Source organism: Podarcis raffonei, chromosome 4, assembly GCF_027172205.1.
Source record: "Podarcis raffonei isolate rPodRaf1 chromosome 4, rPodRaf1.pri, whole genome shotgun sequence".
Classification (NCBI taxonomy): domain Eukaryota; kingdom Metazoa; phylum Chordata; class Lepidosauria; order Squamata; family Lacertidae; genus Podarcis; species Podarcis raffonei.
In genome coordinates this window covers 7,338,383-7,357,126 of record NC_070605.1, presented here as the reverse complement: position 1 = coordinate 7,357,126, position 18,744 = coordinate 7,338,383, and the positions used below count along the sequence as shown (strand labels likewise).

Here is an 18,744-nt window from a genome sequence, read left to right as displayed (position 1 = left end):
AGGTTTGATGGCTCATAACACCACTTTTCTGTGGAGTAATGTCGTTGTTGTTGTTTAATCGCTTAGTCGTGTCCGACTCTTCATGATCCCAGGGATCAGAGCACGCCAGGCACTCCTGTCTACCACTGTCTCCCGCAGTTTGGTAAAAATCATGCTCATAGCTTCGAGAACACTGTCCAACCATCTTGTCCTCTGTCATCCCCTTCTCCTTGTGCCCTCCATCTTTCCCAACATCAGGGTCTTTTCCAGGGAGTCTTCTCTTCTCATGAGGTGGCCAAAGTATTGGAGCCTCAGCTTCAGGGTCTGTCCTTCCAGTGAGCACTCAGGGCTGATTTCCTTAAGATTGGATAGGTTTGATCTTCTTGCAGTCCATGGGACTCTCAAGTGTCTCCTCCAGCACCATAATTCAAAAGCATCCATTCTTCTGCGATCAGCCTTCTTTATGGTCCAGCTTTCACTTCCATACATCACTACTGGGAAAACCGTAGCTTTAACTGTACGGACCTTTGTTGTCAAGGTGATGTCTCTACTTTTTAAGATGCTGTCTAGGTTTGTCATTGCTTTTCTCCCAAGAAGCAGGCATCTTTATATTTCGTGACTGCTATCACCATCTGCAGTGATCATGGAGCCCAAGGAAGTAAAATCTCTCACTGCCTCCATTTCTTCCCCTTCTATTTGCCAGGAGGTGATGGGACCAGTGGCCATGATCTTCGTTTTTTTGATGTTGAGCATCAGACCATATTTTGCGCTCTCCTCTTTCACCCTCAATAAAAGGTTCTTTAATTCCTCCTCACTTTCTGCCATCAAGGTTGTGTCATCTGCATATCTGGGGTTGTTGATATTTCTTCCAGCAATCTTAATTCCGGCTTGGGATTCATTCAGCCCAGCCTTCCGCATGATGAATTCTGCATATAAGTTAAATATGCAGGCAGACAATATACAGCCTTGCCATACTCCTTTCCCAATTTTGAACCAGTCAGTTGTTCCATATCTAGTTCTAACTGTAGCTTCTTGTCCCGCATAGAGATTTCTCAGGAGACAGATGAGGTGATCAGGCACTCCCATTTCTTTAAGAACTTGCCATAGTTTGCTGTGGTCGACACAGTCAAAGGCTTTTGCATAGTCAATGAAGCAGAAGTAGATGTCTTTCTGGAACTCTCTAGTTCCTCCATAATCCAGCGCATGTTTGCAATTTGGTCTTTGGTTCCTCTGCCCCTCCTAAATCCAGCTTGCACTTCTGGGAGTTCTCGGTCCACATACTGCTTAAGCCTGCCTTGTAGGATTTTAAGCATAACCTTGCTAGCGTGTGAAATGAGTGCAATTGTGTGGTAGTTGGAGCATTCTTTGGCACTGCCCTTCTTTGGGATTGGGATGTAGACCGATCTTCTCCAATCCTCTGGCCACTGCTGAGTTTTCCAAATTTGCTGGCATATTGAGTGTAGCATCTTAACAGCATCATCTTTTAAAATGTTAAATAGTTCAGCTGGAATATCATCACTTCCACTGGCCTTGTTATTAGCAGTGCTTTCTAAGGCCCATTTGACTTCACTCTCCAGGATCAAGCCATAAGTCAGAGCCTCCAGCTTAGCTCTTAGTCCAGAGGAATTTGGCCACCCTCCAGGTGCCCGGCTTGATTCCTTATGACCTCCCGTCTGCGACTCCCGGCAAGATCAAAGGAGGTCTCCAATCGGCGATTCTCCTCAACGTGAAGGAGAACACACCACTCCCCCTCACTCCTCTCCCAGGGAGGGGGAGAGAGACAGACAGAAATATATTTACATGTCTTTATTCCTGTCGTTCACCAGTACAGAGAAAACATGTCTGCACACTCTGCTTCCCAGTTGCAGAGAGAGAATAAACTCCACCCATGTACTTCCAGTACAGGGTCATGTGCTGCTCTGAGGTAACATCCGGCTCTCAGAGCACTTTACAAACAGTCCCAGTTTCCCACGGGACAATCCAATATCACCCACATCCTGTTTACCATTCCAGCCACCTGGTGCTTGCTTCTGCATTGCTCCTTTTTCGTAACAGTCTGGCTCAAGGTCAGCAACCACACTACTTGGGGTATACGAAGCATCCATTTCTTTCTGGTATAGTTCCTCTGTGTATTCTTGCCACCTCTTCTTGATGTCTTCTGCTTCTGTTAGGTCCTTTCCACTTTTGTCTTTTATTATGGTAATCTTTGTACGAAATGTTCCTTTCATATCTCCAATTTTCTTGAACAGATCTCTGGTTATTCCCATTCTATTGTTTTCCTCCATTTCTTTGCATTGCTCGTTTAAGAAGGCCTTCTTGTCTCTCCTTGCTATTTTTTGGAAATTTGCATTCAATTTCCTGTATCTTTCACTATCTCCCTCACATTTTGCTTGCCTTCTCTCCCCCGCTATTTGTAAGGCCTCATTGGACAGCCACTTTGCTTTCTTGCATTTCCTTTTCATTGGGATGGTTTTAGTTGCTGCCTCCTGTATAATGTTATGAGCCTCCATCCATAGTTCTTCAGGCACTCTGTCCACCAAATCTAAATCCTTAAACCTGTTCCTCACTTCCACTGTGTATTCATAAGGGATTTGACTTAGATTGTATCTTACCAGCCCAGTGGTTTTTCCTACTTTCTTCAGTTTAAGCTTGAATTTTGCTATAAGAAGCTGATGATCTGAGCCACAGTCAGCTCCAGGCCTTGTTTTTGCTGACTCTCCATCTTTGGCTGCAGAGAATATAATCAATCTGATTTCAATGCTGCCCATCTGGTGATGTCCATGTGTAGAGTCATCTCTTGTGTTGTTGGAAAAGAGTGTTTGTGATGACCAGCTTGTTCTCTTGGCAGAACTCTATTAGCCTTTGCCCTGCTTCGTTTTGAATTCCAAGGCCAAAGTTGCCAGTTGTTCCTTTTATCTCTTGACTCCCTACTTTAGCATTCTAATCCCCTATAATGAGAAGAACATCCTTCTTTGGTGTCACTTCTATAAGGTGTTGTAAGTCTTCATAGAATTGGTCAATTTCAGTTTCTTCAGCACCAGTGGTTGGTGCATAAACTTGGATTACTGTGATGTTAAAAGGTCTGCCAGGATGTCAATATTCTTGCCATCTCATTTTTGACCACATCCAACTTACCCAGGTTCATGGTTCTTACATTCCAGGTTCCTATGCAATATTTTTCTTTACAGCATTGGACTTTCCTTTCGCTTCCAGGCATATCCGCAACTCAGCGTCCTTTCGGCTTTGGCCCAGCCGCTTCATCAGCTCTGAATCTACTTGTACTTGTCCTCCGCTCTTCCTCAGTAGCATGTTGGATGTCTTCCGACCTGAGGGGCTCATCTTCCAGCGTCATAACTTTTATATACCTGTTGTCTTTGTCCATGGAGTTTTCTTGGCAGGGATACTGGAGTGGCTTGCCGGTTCCTGCTCCAGGTGGATCACGTTTGGTCAAAACTCTCCACTATGACCTGTCCGTCATATGCATGGCATATGCATGGCATAGCTCATAGCTTCTCTGAGTTATTCAAGCCCCTTCGCCACGGCAAGGCAGTGATCCATGAAGGGGTTTTAATTAATTAAAATTAATTAATTAATTTAATTAATTTAATTAATTACTTTAATTAATTAATTAGCTTTAATTACAGCCTTACAACGCCTTCCCATGAAGTTTTTAGTTCTGCAGCTGTGAGAATGTGAAACCAAGACTGAATTATTGCCTCTGTTAATTGGGCTTTATTGCTGGGTTGCCTTTGATTAACAAGTTTCTTTAGGCGGCCCCATAGATTTCCGATTGGGTTAAAATCTGAGCAATTCCCAGGACATTCTGGCAGTGGAATAGTATTATCTTGAAAGCACCGTTTGCACACAGCAGCAACATGACATGGAGCTGAATCTTGTTGAAATAGAAAGAAAAATAAATAAATAAATAAATAATATATATATATATATGCTTTAGTATCAGGGAAAAGATCACCTCCGGAAGGCTTCAGTTTGGGCTAAAGTATTTCCTTTATGTATTTGGGGCCATTTAGTCTTTCAAGCTTTGCTTGATAGATAACAATGGCTTTTTCCTTAGAATTCTAACATTTCGACCAATCCTTGCACTCAACTTCACATTACATTGCACCATGTCATCTTGTATACACCCAGATGATATTCTTCTGTCATGTTTGTGCCATTTCTTTAATTTTATTATGTTTTTCAACCTGACTAAATGAAAGAAGACAGAAAACCAACCAACTTGTTAGCAATCACGTAACACACTGAAAAAAGTCAACCTAAGCAAGTTGTGGTTCCTTTTTCTGTTTTTTTGGCTATAATGTTTGATAGAATACAGATAATTAAACAAACTTTGTTGAATTGCATTCTTGATTAAATTATCTTTCCATTGATATATAATTTTAGAATATTACTCCAAAAGAAGCAGAGTTTTGAGCCATCAAGCCTCTGAAATACATTTTTCTCCAAAAGGCTTCCGCAATTTTGACCACTACTGTATATCAAACAAAGCAACATTCAACAACACATCAGAATCTCATAATAAATATGTTGGTTAATGACAAACAACAGAGGTAATGAACACCCCCCCCCCCCGAGCTCCCTTCAGTTCTTCTCCATTTGTTCATGAGTGTCTAACCCCTTTTTGTCTGCATTGCAGATTGTGATGAATCGGAAATTGAGAACAAAGGTGACCACGATAAAATCCCCAGAGAGGAGAAGCCACGTAAAAATTTAGAGTGTGGAGAAAACTGCAATCAGAGCTCCCATTCCACTTCCCATCAACAAAATCTGATTGGAAATAAACCATATCGGTGTGTGGAATGTGGAAAGAGTTTCAGGAAGAGCTGCGATCTCACTTGCCATCAAAGAATTCATACAGGGGAGAAACCCTATCAGTGTGTGGAATGTGGAAAGAGCTTCACTGATAGCTCCGCTCTCACCTCCCATCAAAGAATTCATACAGGCGAGAAACCCTATGAGTGTGTGGAATGTGGAAAGAGCTTCAGGAAGAGCTACTCTCTCACTTCCCATCAAAGAATTCATACAGGGGAGAAACCCTATGAGTGTGTGGAATGTGGAAAATGGTTCAGTCAGAGCTCCCATCTCACTTCCCATCAAAGAATTCATACAGGGGAGAAACCCTATCAGTGTGTGGAATGTGGAAAGAGCTTCAGGAAGAGCTGCGATCTCACTTGCCATCAAAGAATTCATACAGGGGAGAAACCCTATCAGTGTGTGGAATGTGGAAAGAGCTTCATGAAGAGCTCCCATCTCACTTCCCATCAAAAAATTCATACAGGTGAGAAACCTTATCAGTGTGTAGAATGTGGAAAGAGCTTCAGTCAGAACTCCGATCTCACTTCCCATAAGCGAATTCATACAGGTGAGAAACCCTATCAGTGTGTGGAATGTGGAAAGAGCTTCAGGAAGAACTACCATCTCACTTCCCATCAAAGAATACATACAGGGGAGAAACCCTATCAGTGTGTGGAATGTGGAAAGAGCTTCAGGAAGAAGTACATGCTCACTTCTCATCAAAGAATTCATACAGGGGAGAAACCCTATCAGTGCATGGATTGCGGAAAGAGCTTTAGTCACAGCAATAGTCTCACTTCTCATCAAAGAATTCATACAGGGGAGAAACCCTATCAGTGCATGGAATGTGGAAAGAGCTTTAGTCAGAGCTCCTCTCTCACTTGTCATCACATAATTCATACACGGGAGAAACCCTATCAGTGTGTAGAATGTGGAAAGAGCTTCACTCATAGCTCCAGTCTCACTTTCCATCAAAGAATTCATACAGGGGAGAAACCCTATCAGTGTGTGGAATGTGGAAAGAGCTTCAGGAAGAACTCCCATCTCACTTCCCATAAAAGAATCCATTCAAAGATTGGAAAAACCATTTTATAGCTTTAGGAGCTAAGAAATCCGCACCTTTATTACCTGGCGTTTGGCTGATTGACATCTAATGCCTTTTGAACATGTGGTGTTTTGTGTTTTTATGTTGTAACCATCCTGAGACCTGTGGGTGTAGGAATAGGTACCAATGTTTAAAGACCTAGGCGTCTCCCCCCCCCCGTATAAAATATTTAAGGAGGCCTGTGGCGTTTGCTTTCCTAGGTGTATGACATCATACTGGGTCATAAGGAAAGGGTTAACTAAGTGTAAAATGATTAACCAGTAGGAACCCAAGGGGAGGAGTTAGAGTTGTTAAGAAGTGAGTCTGGAGTTAGAGAAGGGAGAGGGAGGATAAGTCTGTGGGTTGGGCTAGTTTGATGCGAGAGAGTGAGAGAATCTGTTAAGAGGAGTCAGTTAAACAGCTGGGATAATCAGTTAGAAGGTATTAGGAAGGTATAGGCCGGTAATGAAACTAAGGTTAAGAAACTGACAAGAAAAATTATCTGAAACCATAAACTTGTTAATGCTTATAAAATAAAGTTGTTTATTTGGTTTAATGTTAACAACTGTCTAGATGTAGTGTGTACCTGAGAGAAACGGGTTGGTGGCAGCGGGGAAGCGATCCAGTGGTGGCACAGGGATCAATAGACCGTCAAACGTCCAGGGACCCTGTGTGAACGCCACGAAAGTGTCGGCAGCTGTGGGATAACATCAATACGCCTGTGAAATCCATTCAGTACCCTGTGGTGGGATATTTAGATTGTTGCGCCTAGTCACCAAAAAAGCGACGGCAGCAGTGAAAAATTACAAATGAACATAAATACTAAGGCAGTTTTAATATTTCTATATGCGGAGAAAGCTTTCGACAACATTTCCTGGAGTTTTATGAAGAAAAATCTTCAGGGGATGGGGGTTGGTCAAGGTTTTGGAAATGGTATAGGTGCAATTTATTCAGAACAAAAGGCTAAACTAATTGTTAACAATGTGGTGACGGAGGAATTTAAGATAGAGAAAGGGACACGACAAGGTTGCCCAATTTCCCCATTGCTCTTTATTTCGGTCCTGGAGGTTCTCCTAAATATGATCAGAAGGGACCAACTGGTCAAAGGTATACAAGTCGGAGCCAAACAGTATAAATTGAAAGCATTTGCAGACGATCTAGTACTGATATTACAGGAGCCAGAATCTAGCACTAAAAGAGTATTGGAATTGATTCAAGAATTTGGTCAGGTTGCAGGATTTAAGTTGAATAAGTTAAAAACTAAGGTTCTAGAGAAAAATCTAACACCGATTGAGAAAGAGAGGTTTCAGACGGATACAGGTTTAACATTGGTCAAGAAAGTAAAATACCTGGGGGTTAATATGACCGCTAAGAACTTGAATTTATTTAAAGATAACTATGAAAAATGTTGGTCAGAAGTGAAAAAGGATTTAGAAATATGGTCAAATTTGAAGCTTTCCTTGCTAGGCCGTATTGCTGCTATAAAAATGAATGTATTGCCAAGAATGTTGTTTTTGTTTCAATCATTGCAAATTTTGGACAAAATGGACTGATTCAAGAATTGGCAGAGAGATATTTCTAGATTTGTCTGGCAGGGCAAGAAGCCCAGAATAAAATTTAAAATACTAACTGATGCAAAAGAAAGAGGTGGATTTGCCCTGCCAGACCTTAAACTTTACTATGAATCAGCTGCATTTTGCTGGCTGAAAGAATGGCTGCTTCTTGAGAACACAGACATTTTGGATTTAGAAGGTTTCAATAATGTATTTGGGTGGCATGCATATTTGTGGTATGACAAGGTCAAAGCACATAAAGCATTTAAAAACCATATTGTCAGGAAAGCATTGTTCAATGTCTGGATAAGATATAAAGACTTACTTGAAAATAAAACCCCAAGGTGGCTATCACTGATGGAAGCGAAGGCTCAGAAAAAGCTCAATATGGAGGCCAAATGGCCGAAATATTGGGAGATTTTGGAACAAGAAGGAGATAAATTGAAATTGCAAAGCTTTGAGAAACTAAAAGACAAAGTGCGAGATTGGCTTCATTATTATCAAATAAAGGAGGCTTACAATCTAGACAAGAAAATTGGCTTCCAGGTGGAAAAATCAAAATTGGAAACAGAACTGTTAGATCCCAATACCAAGATATTATCAAGAATGTATAACTTGCTGCTGAAATGGAATACTCAGGATGAAACGGTGAAATCTGCTATGATAAAATGGGCACAAGATGTCGGACATAACATTTGTTGGCTGACTGAGAACAGTTATGGACCACAGGTATGAAATTTACGGCATGTAATGCCCTAAGAGAGAATATTATGAAAATGATATACAGGTGGTACATGACACCAGTCAAGCTTGCAAAAATCTACCATTTGCCCGACAATAAATGTTGGAAATGTAAAGAAAATGAAGGTACATTCTTTCACCTCTGGTGGACGTGCCCAAAGATTAAGGCTTTCTGGGAGATGATATATAATGAAATGAAAGGGGTATTTAAATATACCTTCCTGAAGAAACCAGAGGCCTTTCTCTTGGGCATGGTCGGCCAATTGGTGTTAAAGAAGGATAGAACTTTTTTTAGGTATGCTACAACAGCAGCAAGAATACTCATTGCAAAGTATTGGAAGACACAAGATCTACCCACCCTGGAAGAATGGCAGATGAAAGTTATGGACGATATGGAACTGGCGGAAATGACTGGCAGAATCCGAGACCAGGGAGAAGAGTTGGTGGAAGAAGATTGGAAGAAATTTAAAGACTATTTACATAAATACTGCAAAATTAATGAATGTTAGAATGATGTTGGCATGAAGTTAAGTGGTTCTAGCAGTAATGTTATAAAGGAGTATGCAAAAATGGATTGTTATCAGGTGAGAATGTAAAGTTATAAATACATTAAGGTAGAGGAATAAGATAAAAATAAGGAGGGAAAGGATTTGCTGAATTAACTAATTGAACTGGAATACAAAAAAGGGAGGTGTGAGGAGGTCAAGGAAATATGTAAATGAAAGATAAGTTAGGAAAAGATTGATTTGTTTTTAACTGTTTTTCATTTTTCTGTACTTTGTATTTTTTCTTTTTCTCTTGTTTTTCTTATTTTGTAACCTTTTTTGTAACCTTTTTTGAAACTTTAATAAATATCTTTAAAAAACATGGGATTTGAGGCGGGATCAGATAGATACGCCTGTGTTGGGGAAAACAATACACTTGGAGGGGGAAGGGTGAATCTTTGAAGTGATTACCTAGCCTGAGTGTGTAGTTGTAAAATACCCAAGGTAAGCCGCAAAGCCAAAATAACAAGGAAAAAGAGAGCTCAAAATCTGTTCTGGCAGAGGGTTTAGGCTCGTGGTCAGAGGAAGTAAGCTTAAAGGGTTAGAGAGAAAACCCATAGCAGAACTTTGGGACCAGAGTCTTGAGAGAAGCCTAGCCAGAGGGAACGGTACTGAGAGGAAAGTTCTCTTATTTTGTTAATTTACTGACAATTCTCGCTCACACATTATGCTGCCCAAAAAGATAAGAAACCCCGTGAGGGAAACAACTTATGAAAGTTCTTAAGGAGAGGAGAATGGAAATCCTCAGAGGGAAGAACAGTGTTTAGAAAATGTAACTAACATTCAACCTGAGGCAGGAGGTCCAAAATTCTCTGAAGACTTTGTAAATTGGAACTTAGAACAAGAATATAAATTGGAATTAGAAAAGATTAGATCTGTACTAGAAATAGAAAGAATTAAAGCTGAAAGTGAGAGCGAAAGAATTAGGGCTGAGCAGGAGAGCGAAAGAATGAGAGCTGAGCAGGAGAGGGAAAGTGAGAGTGAAAGAATGCAATTTCAGCTGGAGATGAGGAAACTGGAATTAGCAGCTATGGAAAATCAAAATAATAGTAATAACACCAGTAGTCAAACTCAAGTGAAGGTAGATTTAAAGCGTTTTCCTGTGTTTAAGGAAAAAGATAGCCCTGAGGCTTTTATTATATCATTTGAAAGAGCTTGTCAAGATTTTCAAGTGAAAGATGAAGATAAGATGAAGATACTTAGAGCCAAAATAAGTGGTGCATTAGCTGAAATCTCTGCCCAAATGACTGAGGACCAATCCAAAAATGTTGATATGTTTAAGCAACTAATATACACCAGGTTTGGGATTATCCCAGAACAACTGAGAAAGAAATTTAGAAGTGTGACTGAAGTGAGGGAGGAAACATACGCTCAGCTTGGGGCTAAAATCTCAAACTACCTCACAAAATGGTTAGAACAGGAGAGGGCAGACTCCGTTCCAAAAATCAGAGAAGTGTTTGCTCTGGAACAATTTTATGAAATGATAAACGGCCAATTAAAATATCTTATAAAGGAAAGGCACCCTTGATCGCTTCAAGAAGCCGCTAACTTAGCTGACCAAATAAATGAAATAAGGGACCATAGGTTTGATGAACCAAGTTTTGGCGGGAAAGTGTGGGGGACTGCCAGAAATAGATTCCAACAGGCAAAGGGAAACCCATCTTCAGAGACAGACAAGGGAAATAGGCCATTGTCAAAAGGGCAAAATGACAAGGCCCAAGCAAACACCAGTCTCACTGAGGAGAAAGGGTGGAAAACAAATTATACAAATCCCAAAGAACTGAAATGCTGGGGATGTGGAAAATTTGGCCACAAAAATTTTAATTGTAGAGCTGGAGGGGGAAAGTCTGTCAATATTAGCCCTCCAAAAAAAAAAACATTGTATCAAAGCAGCTGAGGAGAGCCAAGCTAGTCAGGATAGGCCGAAGCCTGCTGAAGTGGTGGAGGCTAAAGTGGCACATTGCTATGCCATTAAACAAGACAATCTTCTTTTGAAAAACGCTGGGGAAATTATTTGGATTGAAGGGAAGAGATTTCTAGGGTTAAAAGATACAGGCTCGCAAGTCACTATTGTCCACCCAGAGATAATCTGTCCCACCAAAATAATTCCAGGGAAAGTTATGCGATTAAAAGGAATTTCAAAGCAGCCTGAGGTATTACCTGTTGCAGAGATCCATGTTAAGTTCCAAGATTGGTCAGGACAGTGGCAGGTTGCCATTTCTGAGGAGATTCCCACTGCTGTGCTGATCGGATGGGATCTCTTAGAGCATGAACAGAGTTCTTTTGTAGTACTCACTCCAAGGGGCGTTAACAGTCACCCAATGCTGAGGGGAATGCTACTGTTGCCAAAGGAGACAGAGCTGAGGAACAGATCTCTGAGGGGAGAAATGAAGCCCTGCTGGTTCCTTTTACAAAAAACCAAAAACCTAGTTTTGCCCAAGAACAGAAAGAAGATGCTGATTTAATTAATTGTTTTGAGGCAGCCCAAACAAAGCAGAAAACCTGGTACGACAAAAAGGCCAGAGTAAGAACTTTTGAACCCAATAGTGAAGTGTTGCTACTGAGACCAACCAAAGGAAATAAAATGCAACTAGCAAGGAAGGAACCATACAAAATCGTGTCCAAAATGAGTGATGTAAATTACGTAATCCAACAAGGGGAAGAAGGGCATCAGGTGGTTCGTGTGAACATGTTAAAGCCTTATCTTAGACCAGAAGGCTGGACAATGTATGCAATACGTGAAGATCCAGACGAAGCCGATAGAACATGCTGGGAAGGGAGAGGGGAGCAATTGTGCAATCTACAAGAAATTAAGATAGCTCCTACATTAACCCTTAATCAGCAGGTGGAGGTTAAACAGATCCTACAAGATTATAAGGAAATTTTCAGTAATACTCCAGGTAGAGCTAAGGGAGTTGTACATCATATCGACACCGGGGATGCCGAGCCCATTGCTGTAACCCCCTATAGAATAACTAAGGGAGTTGTACATCATATCGACACCGGGTATGCCGAGCCCATTGCTGTAACCCCCTATAGGATAACAGGAGAATATGTGGGGAAAGTTAGCAATGAGGTAAGGGAGATCTTGAAGGCAGGGATCATAACCCCTTCGGAAAGCCCCTGGGTAGCATCCAAAGTGTTGTTAGACAAACCTGAGGGATCTATCAGATTTTGCCTGGATTATAGGAAGCTGAACCATGTCACTAAAGCAGATGCATATCCAATGCCACATTTAGATAACCTGATCGAAGCTATAGGCCAGGGTCATTACATCACCTGCCTAGACTTAACAAAGGGATACTATCAAGTAAAAATGGACCCTAGGAACCAGGAGAAAACTGTGTTTAGAAGTCGCATAGGGCTGTTTGAGTTTAAAGAATGCGCCAGCCACTTTTCAGCGACTGGTGGACAAAATCCTGAACGGATTATGAGGGTTCACAGTTGCTTATTTAGACAATATTGCTGTGTACAGTCCAACTTGGGATAAACACAAAGAGCACTTAGGGATAGTGCTACAGCGAATTAAAGAGGCGGGCTTAACCATCAAAGCTAGCAAATGCCAGATAGGGGGCTCGATTATTCAATACCTGGGACACATGTTGGGAGGAGGAGTGATGAAACCTTTAGAGACAAAGGTAGAAGCCATTTCAAAATGGCCTACCCCTACCTCCAAGAAGAAAGAGCTTTCCTAGGACTAGCCGGTTATTATCGAATATTTATTCCAAAATTTAGTGAGTTAGCAGCGCCTTTATCTGACCTAACTCGGAAGAAGGAGCCAGATATGGTTAAATGGACAGCAGCGTGTCAGCAGGCCTTTGATGCCTTAAAAAGCGCCTTGACGTCAGGACCAGTCCTTGTTGCTCCTAATTATGATCGTGAGTTCACCGTCTTCACCGATGCCTCTAATGCCAGGATCGGGGCCATACTGTGTCAACACTTAGAGAAGGACGACCTGCGTCCGATCACCTTCATAAGCAAGAAATTACTTCCGAAGGAAAGACATTTTCGACCATCGAGAAGGAATGCCTTGCCATCGTGTGGGCATTATAGAAACATCTGGGGCCGAACAGCAAGGGTGAATGGTCAGTACATAAGATAAGGGCCGAACTTTTATCTTATGTACTGACCATTCACCCTTGCTGTGGCTGAGAACAATGAAAAACAGTAAGTTGATGAGGTGGGCCCTATCGCTGCAAGACTTTAATTTTACAATTAAAAATGTGAAAGGGTCCCTGAACACCATTGCAGATGCCTTATCAAAAAGACCTGCGGTTGAAAGTTAACCAGTGCACAGTTATAATTTTTCTGTAGTTAACTGAATACCTAAGATATATCAGGTTTTATGTATAAGTGTATATTTTGCCAGAACAAAGTAATTGATGTACCAATGTTATGTGGGATGTGAAGGGTGTAATAACAGATTAGTAAATGTTTATTTGCATTAGATATGTAATGCTGTGGAAACAGTATAGGTGCAATATATTCTGAACAAAAGGCCAAACTAATTGTTAATAATGTGGTGACGGAGGAATTTAAGATAGAGAAAGGGACACGACAAGGTTGCCCAATTTCCCCATTGCTTTTTATATAGGTCCTGGAGGTCCTCTTAAATATGATTAGAAGGGACCAATTGGTTAAGGGTATACAAGTCGGAGCCAAATAGTACAAATTGAAAGCATTTGCAGATGATCTCGTATTGACATTACAGGAGCCAGAATCTAGCACCAAAAGAGTATTGGAACTGATTCAAGAATTTGGTCAGGTTGCAGGATTTAAGTTGAATAAGCTAAAAACTAAGGTTTTAGAGAAAAATCTAACAGTGATTGAGAGAGAGAGGTTTCAGAAGGAGACAAGTTTAACATTGGTCAAGAAAGTGAAATACCTGGGGGTTAATATGACAGCTAAGAATGTGAATTTATTCAAAGATAACTATGAAAAATGTTGGATGGAAGTCAAAAAAGATTTAGAAATATGGTCAAATTTGAAGCTTTCATTGCTAGGCCGTATTGCCGCGATAAAAATGTATCGCCAAGAATGTTGTTTTTGTTTCAAACACTGCAAATTTTGGACAAAATGGACTGTTTCAAGAAGTGGCAGAGAGATATTTCTAGATTTGTCTGACAGGGCAAGAAGCCCAGAATAAAATTTAAAATACTAACTGATGCAAAAGAAAGAGGTGGATTTGCCCTGCCAGACCTTAAACTTTACTATGAATCAGCTGCATTTTGCTGGCTGAAAGAATGGCTGCTTCTTGAGAACACAGACATTTTGGACTTAGAAGGTTTCAATAATGTATTTGGGTGGCATGCATATTTGTGGTATGATAAGGTCAAAGCACAAAAGCGTTTAAAAACCATATTGTCAGGAAAGCATTCTTTAATGTCTGGATAAGATATAAAGACCTACTTGAAAATATAACCCCAATGTGGTTGTCACCGATGGAAGCGAAGGCTCAGAAAAAGCTCAATATGGAGGCCAAATGGCCGAAATATTGGGAAATTTTGGAACAAGAAGGAGATAAATTGAAATTGCAGAGCTTTGAGAAACTAAAAGACAAAGTGCGAGATTGGCTTCATTATTATCAAATAATAGAGGCATACAATTTGGACAAGAAAATTGGCTTCCAGGTGGAAAAATCAAAATTGGAAACAGAACTGTTAGACCCCAAAACTAAGATTTTATCAAGAATGTATAACTTGCTGCTGAAATGGAACACTCAGGATGAAACGGTGAAATCTGCTATGATTAAATGGGCACAAGATGTTGGACATAACATTATGTTGGCTGACTGGGAACAGTTATGGAGCACAGGTATGAAATTTACGGCATGTAATGCCTTAAGATAGAATATTATGAAAATGATATACAGGTGGTACATGACACCAGTCAAGCTTGCAAAAATATATCATTTGCCCGAAAATAAATGCTGGAAATGTAAAGAAACTGAAGGTACATTCTTTCACCTTTGGTGGACGTGCCCAAGGATTAAGGCTTTCTGGGAGATGATCTATAATGAAATGAAAAAGGTATTTAAATATACCTTCCTGAAGAAACCAGAGGCCTTTCTCCTGGGCATGGTCGGCCAATTGGTGTTAAAGAAGGATAGAACTTTTTTTATGTATGCCACAACAGCAGCAAGAATACTTATCGCAAAGTATTGGAAGACACAAGATCTACCCACCCGGGAAGAATGGCAGATGAAGGTGATGGAGTACATGGAACTGGCGGAAATGACTGGCAGAATCCGAGACCAGGGAGAAGAGTCGGTAGAAGAAGATTGGAAGAAATTTAAAGACTATCTACAGAAATACTGTAAAATTAAGGAATGTTAGAAGGATGCTTGAATGAAGTTATGTGGTTTTAGCAGTAATGTTACAAAGGGGTATGTAAAAATGGATTGTTAACAGGTGAGAATGTAAAGTTAAAATATATTAAGATAAATTATTAAGATAAAAGCAAAAATGGAAAGGATTTGCTGAAATAACTAATTGAACTAGAATACAAAGAAGGGAGGTGTGAGGAGGTCAGGGAAACAAGTAAATGAAAGACAAGACATGGAAAGACCGGCTTGTTTTTAATTGTTTTTATTTTTCTGTATTTTGTATTTTTTGTTTCTTTTTCTTTCTTTTTTCATTTTTGTAACTTTTTTGAAACTTTAATAAATATTATTATTATTTTTTTTTTAAAAAGATATGTAATGCTGATTGATCAGGAGAATAACTACCGTAATTTTCGCTCCATAACACACACTTTTTTGCTCCTAGAAAGTAAGGGGAAATGCCTGTGTGTGTTACGGAGCGAATGCACTGGACTGGAGCCCTGGCTGCCGTCAGTCAAGCAAAGCGTCTGTCCCGCTTTGCGCGGCTCTCGCTTTGCTTGCTTTAAAGCAACCTACGGAGGAGCCGGGGAGGAGGGAGTGAAGGAGAGCCATGGCAGCAAAGCGGGAAGCAGCCGCTTACACGGGAGGAGGGACAGACGGGAGCCATAGCGAGCCGGAAGGAGGCAGGCGGTTAAACGCCAGCAGGCGCTTTTAAAAGCGTTGCGTAGTCAGCAACAGCTGCTGCAGCCTCAGCTAGCAAAGGTCTCTCTCTAAACGGAGCAACGTTTGCTCTAAACGGAGCAATGAGGCTGCAGAGGGACGGCAGGGCACAGGAGGGGTTGGATTGGGAAGGGAAAAGATTAAGCAACCAGCAGCAAAAAAAAACCCAACCTCGAGCTCTGAGCCACGCAGTGAAAACCAGGAAGTAAAAAAGAAGGCTGGGGAAGGCAAGGGATGAGGGAGAGGGGAAAACTATGCAAATCCCCCCCCCTCAGCTGATCCGCTGGGGACGGGAGCTGGAGTGTGCTTTTTTACTTCTGCAGCTTGTTTTCAGGCAGGATAGATTTGAGCATTGTCTGGGTCCTAGTTCCCCTACCGCTTTTTTGTGCTCCATTCTATTGCTGCTGGTGGCTGCTTATCTCTCAAACTGAACCTGATACCAGTAGCCACGTGTACAAACAAAGTAGAAGGCTGCAAGGAGGAGCGCTTTTACACAGCTAATGGCGAATCCCCTGCAATCCAAGTCCTCCTCACTTGCTCAAATCTATTCTGCCTCAAAACAAGGAGCGGAAGGAAGAGGCGGCAAACTGTTAAATGGAAAAAACCCCAGGCACAGGGCAGATACCTTAAGTATACCTTTAAAGCAACAGTGCTCTTTCCCTCCCTCCTCCCCGCTCAGCTCGCCGAAAGGATCCTTCTCCACCCACCCCACGCGTGTTCCTTGTCCCTTGAGTGCTTTTCATTCCCTCCCCACTTAAAACGTGGTTACAAAGCACGATCCACATGGATCCTCAGGATTTTTGCACTGGGTCACCCCAAATTCACCATCAGATCACATGTCTGTGGCCACAGCATGAACCACAAAAATCATACATCCACTGTTTCGTTTAGAATATTTTTTTCTTCTTTTCCTCCTCTAAAAACTACGTGCGTCTTATGGTCAGGTGCGTGTTATAGGGCAAAAAATACGGTAGGTTAAGTTATCCCTCCTGAGTCAATCTTCTTAAGGGGGGAGGTATGTGGCGTTAGCCCTCCTAGGTGTGTGACATCATACTGGGTCATAAGTGTTGTGACGTGGGGTTTGTGATTTCAGCTCTCTTGACATAATATGCTGGAGACAGTTCTGTAGTAACACTTCTTTATTTAAGCAAACAAGACTGGGAACTGAGGAGGGGAGAGCTACATTTATAGGGACAGGGAACTAGCTAGAAAGGATACATTTTGGAGGGAACAATATCAGGCAATCACAGTCCTGCCTTTTGGAGGAAACCAATAAGACAGAGGATCCAAATACAGCAGCTTAAATGAACCAATAGTAGCTGTACCCTCTGGAACCAAAAGGCAGTTACTTTACCCTAATGCAAATACAGACAATAATAATACAGATATAAAATCCTTTGACTCAATACACAACACCCCTCCCCCCCTAGTGAGCACCGCAGACGTAATCTCTCAGGTACTGTGGGGTCCTACAACTTCTGCTTGATCTCCTGACAACAGGTGTTGCCGGTTCTGGATTGGATGTTACCTGTGGTGGTGGGGGGGTGCTATAGGGGTTTCGTCAGGAACAGATGGAGTCCCAGACATGGCAGGGTCCCCTACCTGTACCTCGTCATCCTGAGGACTAGCAGACCCTGGTTCATTTGCTGAAGCCCCTGGTGACTGCACCTCTGGGCCATTTTCACTCTGGTCTTGCAGCTCTGCGTCGTTAGCCAGGGATGAATTATCTGACCCCTCCCTGCTGAGCACCCGGCGCCTCAGCTGATCTATATGTCTCTTCCAAACTTGCCCATTTTCCAAGGTCACATAATAGGACACAGATCCACTAGTCCGGGTGACCACACCAGCCACCCACCGCGAACCTCGTGAATAGTTCCTCACCCAGACCAGATCTTCAGGGGCGAGATGCCTTGTTGTGTCAGTCTCAGCCTGGGGGGTTGCTCTTGAATTACGGTTTGGCATTTTATCGGGGTGGACATAATCCAGCACCGTTACCAGTCTTCTACCCAAGAGCAGCTCAGCTGGCGACTTGCCCGTCGCAGTACACGGCGTCGCATGCTGCTAAAATAACATTCGCGCGATGCGAGCTGACCAGTTACCCTCCATTAAGCACGCAATGGATTCTTTGGCTGTTCTTACCATGCGCTCAGCCTGCCCATTGGAGGATGGGTGAAAGGGCGCGGATGTGACCCCTCTTATGAAGTTATCAGCCAAGAATGCCCTGAATTATTGGGATACAAAAGCTGCCCCATTATCTGATACAATGGTCTCAGGTAACCCGTGGGTTGCAAACAGCTGCCTCAACACCTTGATTACGGCAGCTGATGCCATGCTAGGGACCATCGCCACTTCTAACCATTTGGAATATGCATTGACGATAACCAAAAAGACCTTCCCCTGGAATGGCCCAGCAAAATCTAAGTGCAGCCGGCTCCAGGGAGATCTGGACTGCTCCCACCAGTGAACTGGTGCTCTGGCCACCTCTGGCCGCACCTCTTGGCATGCCTTGCATGTTCGTACCCATTGTTCTATGTTCTGGTCCATTCCAGGCCACCACACATAGCATCGGGCTAGCGACTTCATCCTGACCATTCCCGGGTGTCCCATGTGAAGCGTCTCAAGAACCCTGTTTCTCAGTGGTGCTGGGATGATCACCCTATCTCCCCACAGGAGACAACCCTTATGCATGGACAACTCGTGCTGCCTTGTCGCATAAGGCCTGAATTTGTCTTCATGCGGACCACCTGGCCACCCCCTCCCCACCCAAGTGAGCACACGGGAGAGAACAGCATCTTTCCTCGTTTTCTCAGCTATATCAGTAGCCGTTACAGGAGCCCCCGGAAGTGTTTCCAGCATCATTATGTGCTCCGCTGAAGCAGGATCCACATTGCTCCCGCCAGGAAGAGGCAATCGACTCAGCGCATCAGCGTGGCACAACCGTTTCCCCGGCACATGGGTCAAGGTGTACTGGAACCCGTTCAGGAA

The 18,744-nt window shown here is 42.3% G+C and overlaps 3 protein-coding genes across 4 annotated transcripts in view; all 3 read left to right on the top strand.

Annotated features, from left to right (window-relative positions):
• Positions 1-18,744, top strand: part of LOC128412207 (zinc finger protein 420-like) — a 378,482-nt gene that overhangs the window by 5,435 nt on the left and 354,303 nt on the right. The window lies entirely within an intron of this gene.
• Positions 1-18,744, top strand: part of LOC128412213 (zinc finger protein 345-like) — a 71,571-nt gene that overhangs the window by 5,488 nt on the left and 47,339 nt on the right. The gene's annotated exons all lie outside the window — the stretch shown is intronic.
• Positions 1-18,744, top strand: part of LOC128412221 (zinc finger protein 501-like) — a 35,128-nt gene that overhangs the window by 2,514 nt on the left and 13,870 nt on the right. Inside the window, exon 2 of one of the 2 annotated variants that reach the window (XM_053385099.1) lies at positions 4,637-6,056. The exons of the other annotated variant lie outside the window; for it this stretch is intronic. Coding sequence (XP_053241074.1) covers positions 4,637-5,889 — 1,253 coding nt within the window. The 3' untranslated portion in view covers positions 5,890-6,056. Of the gene's footprint in view, positions 1-4,636; positions 6,057-18,744 lie in introns of those variants that run through there. 2 annotated transcript variants of the gene reach the window in all.